We start from the raw sequence: 2,500 nt of genomic DNA on the forward strand, positions 1-2,500 counted from the left end.
TTTTGTTTACTATCATACATATATATATGTACATTCTTATATATATATATATATATATATATGTTTTCATATATACATATACATGTATATATATTTATATTCTTAATTTTTATATATATCCATACATAATATGCCTTTGAGTTGAGTGTGCTGTATGCACATTATAATATATTTAAATAAATAAATAAATAAATTAATTATATTTAATTAATTAATTTAATTAGTTTATTAGTTTATTTGTTTGTTTATTTGTTTAGGGTCCTTCCTTCATACATTGATCATATCCTCAGCACCCCTTTATCTTTATTAACTCGGATATTTGGTATCCACCGCGTGGAGTTATATACAACAAATGAAGCAGCAGCAGCAGCAGCAGCAGCAGCAGCAGACACAGTACAGACAATTCAAGAAACAGATATGCAGCATCCTAAGAAGCTACTTAAACCGCCTAGAAGTGAAGGAGGGGGGGCCCCCGGGGGCTTCGGAGATGTTTGGGGGGCCCCCTATGGCAGTGAGTGCTTTGTTACAGACAATGTTTCGCAGCGGGGTCCAGCAGCAGCAGCAGCAGCAGCATCAACAGGAGCAGCAGCAGCAGCAGCAGCAGGGCCTAGATGGAGTGGGGGCCCTAGTAGCTTTCAAGGGGCCCGGGGTCAGTCAGAAACCTTTGGTTTTTCTCGTCGTTTATCTTCTGCTGCTGCTTCTGCTGCAGCAGCAGCAGCAGCAGCAGCACGACGCCGCAGCAGCAACAGAGCAGCAGCATATAAACCTACAAGCGCTCAAACAGATGTTGCTGGGCTTCTTATTGCTGGAGGGTCTCTATTAGAGAGGCATTCTCAGCTCGGTTTAAATTATATGCGATCTGCTCATCAAGAAAATGTTGAAGGAACCCCTCTACGTAGGGGGGCCCCCTCGTCTCCTACGGGGCCCCCTTACAGCAGCTTCTGTGCAAATAGAGGTGCAGCACCAAACCAACCAATAGAGAGCAGCAGCAGCAGCAGCAGCAGTAAAGGTAGAGCTTCTTCTCTTCTTAAAGCTCCGCCTGCTGCAAGCGACGGGTTGGGGATGTGGGAAAGCAGCAGACGTCAAACGCTGCAGCAGCTGCAGCAGCAACAGCAGCAGCAGCAGCAGCAGCAGCAGCAAGAGCAGCAGGAGCAGCAGCAGCAGCAGCAGCAGCAGCAGCAAGAGCAGCAGGAGGATAATTCAACAAAATCTGCTAACTTCCCTAAGACAAGTCTTCTGAAGATGCTGCGCGATAAACACAAACAAAAACAAAACCCCACACAGTAAGCTGCTGCTTCTACTACTGCTGTTGCTGCTGCTGTTGCTGCTGTTGCTGCTGTTTCTACTACTGCTGTTGCTGCTGCTTCTACTACTGCTGTTGCTGCTGCTTCTACTACTGCTGTTGCTGCTGTTGCTGCTGCTTCTTCTACTACTACTGCTGTTGCTGCTGTTGCTGCTGCGTCTACTACTACTACTACTACTACTACTACTACTACTACTGCTGTTGCTGCTGCTGCTGCTGCGTCTACTACTACTATTGCTGTTGCTGCTGCTGCAGCCGTTGCAGCTGCTGCTGTTGCTGCTGCTGCTAGTAAAGGCGTATGTTGGTGTATGTTTGCTGAATTGCAGACAAACAAAACCCAAAGACGTGAAGACGCAGGAGTCTCAGAGGACTTTAGTTACAGCTGCTTACTTCATTGCAATGGGTAAGCAGCAGCAGCAGCAACAGCAGCAGCAGCAGCAACAGCAGCAGCAGCAGTAACATAGGTCGTAGTACTGCCATCAATCACTGCCGCTAGCAGCAGCAGCAGCAGCAGCAGCATCAGCAGCAGCAGCAGCAGCAACAACAACAACAGTAATGTATGCTCTAGGGTTTGTGCCAGGATTTGAGCGTCAGGTATTAGGGTTCAAGGTTTAGGGTTTAGGGTTTAGGGTTTAGGGTTTAGGGTTTAGGGTTTTGTGTATGAAGGCACTGCGTTTGATCCGTCTTTGGGTTTAAGTGAGGCCTTCGATATCAAAGGCAGCACCGTCAGCAGAACGGCGAGAGAAGAGGACACTGTCAAGAAAGATGTTGGTAATGCTGCTGCTACTCCTGCTGCTGCTGCTGCTGATCCTGCTGCTGCTGCATGTGCTGCTGCTGCTGCTGCTGCTGTTCCTGCATCTTTCTTCGCCTGCCGCTTCATCGGCTTCTTCACCTATCTCTGCTGCTGCTGCTGCGTCTGCTGCTGCTTCCGCTCAATCTTCTGCTGCTGCTGCATTTGCCTGCGCAATTATATGTGGTGTTTGGTGCTGCTGTTGCATCTGCTGCTGCTACTGCTGTATATGCTGCTGCTGCATGTGTTGCTCTTGCATGCATTCTGCTGCTGCTGCATGTGCTGCGTATGCTACTGCTGCTGCATGTGCTGCTGTTGCTGCATGTGCTGTTGCTGCTGCTGCATGTGCTGCTGCTCCATATGCTGCTGCTCCATATGCTGCTGCTGCTGCTGCTGCTGCTGCTGCA

General features: G+C 48.2%; 1 protein-coding gene across 1 annotated transcript in view; it reads left to right on the top strand.

Annotated features, from left to right (window-relative positions):
* Positions 1-257: 257 nt before the first annotated feature.
* The window catches only part of EAH_00063750 (phosphatidylinositol-4-phosphate 5-kinase, putative), a gene marked incomplete at both ends in the record, with an annotated part of 4,051 nt that continues 1,808 nt past the window's right edge, over positions 258-2,500 (top strand). Inside the window, 3 exons of the mRNA XM_013393082.1 lie at positions 258-1,283; positions 1,630-1,706; positions 1,970-2,074. Of these exons, the coding sequence (XP_013248536.1) occupies positions 258-1,283; positions 1,630-1,706; positions 1,970-2,074 (1,208 nt within the window). The remainder of the gene's footprint in view (positions 1,284-1,629; positions 1,707-1,969; positions 2,075-2,500) is intronic.

Source organism: Eimeria acervulina, genomic scaffold, assembly GCF_000499425.1.
Source record: "Eimeria acervulina Houghton genomic scaffold, Eah_scaff1879, whole genome shotgun sequence".
NCBI lineage: Eukaryota > Apicomplexa > Conoidasida > Eucoccidiorida > Eimeriidae > Eimeria > Eimeria acervulina.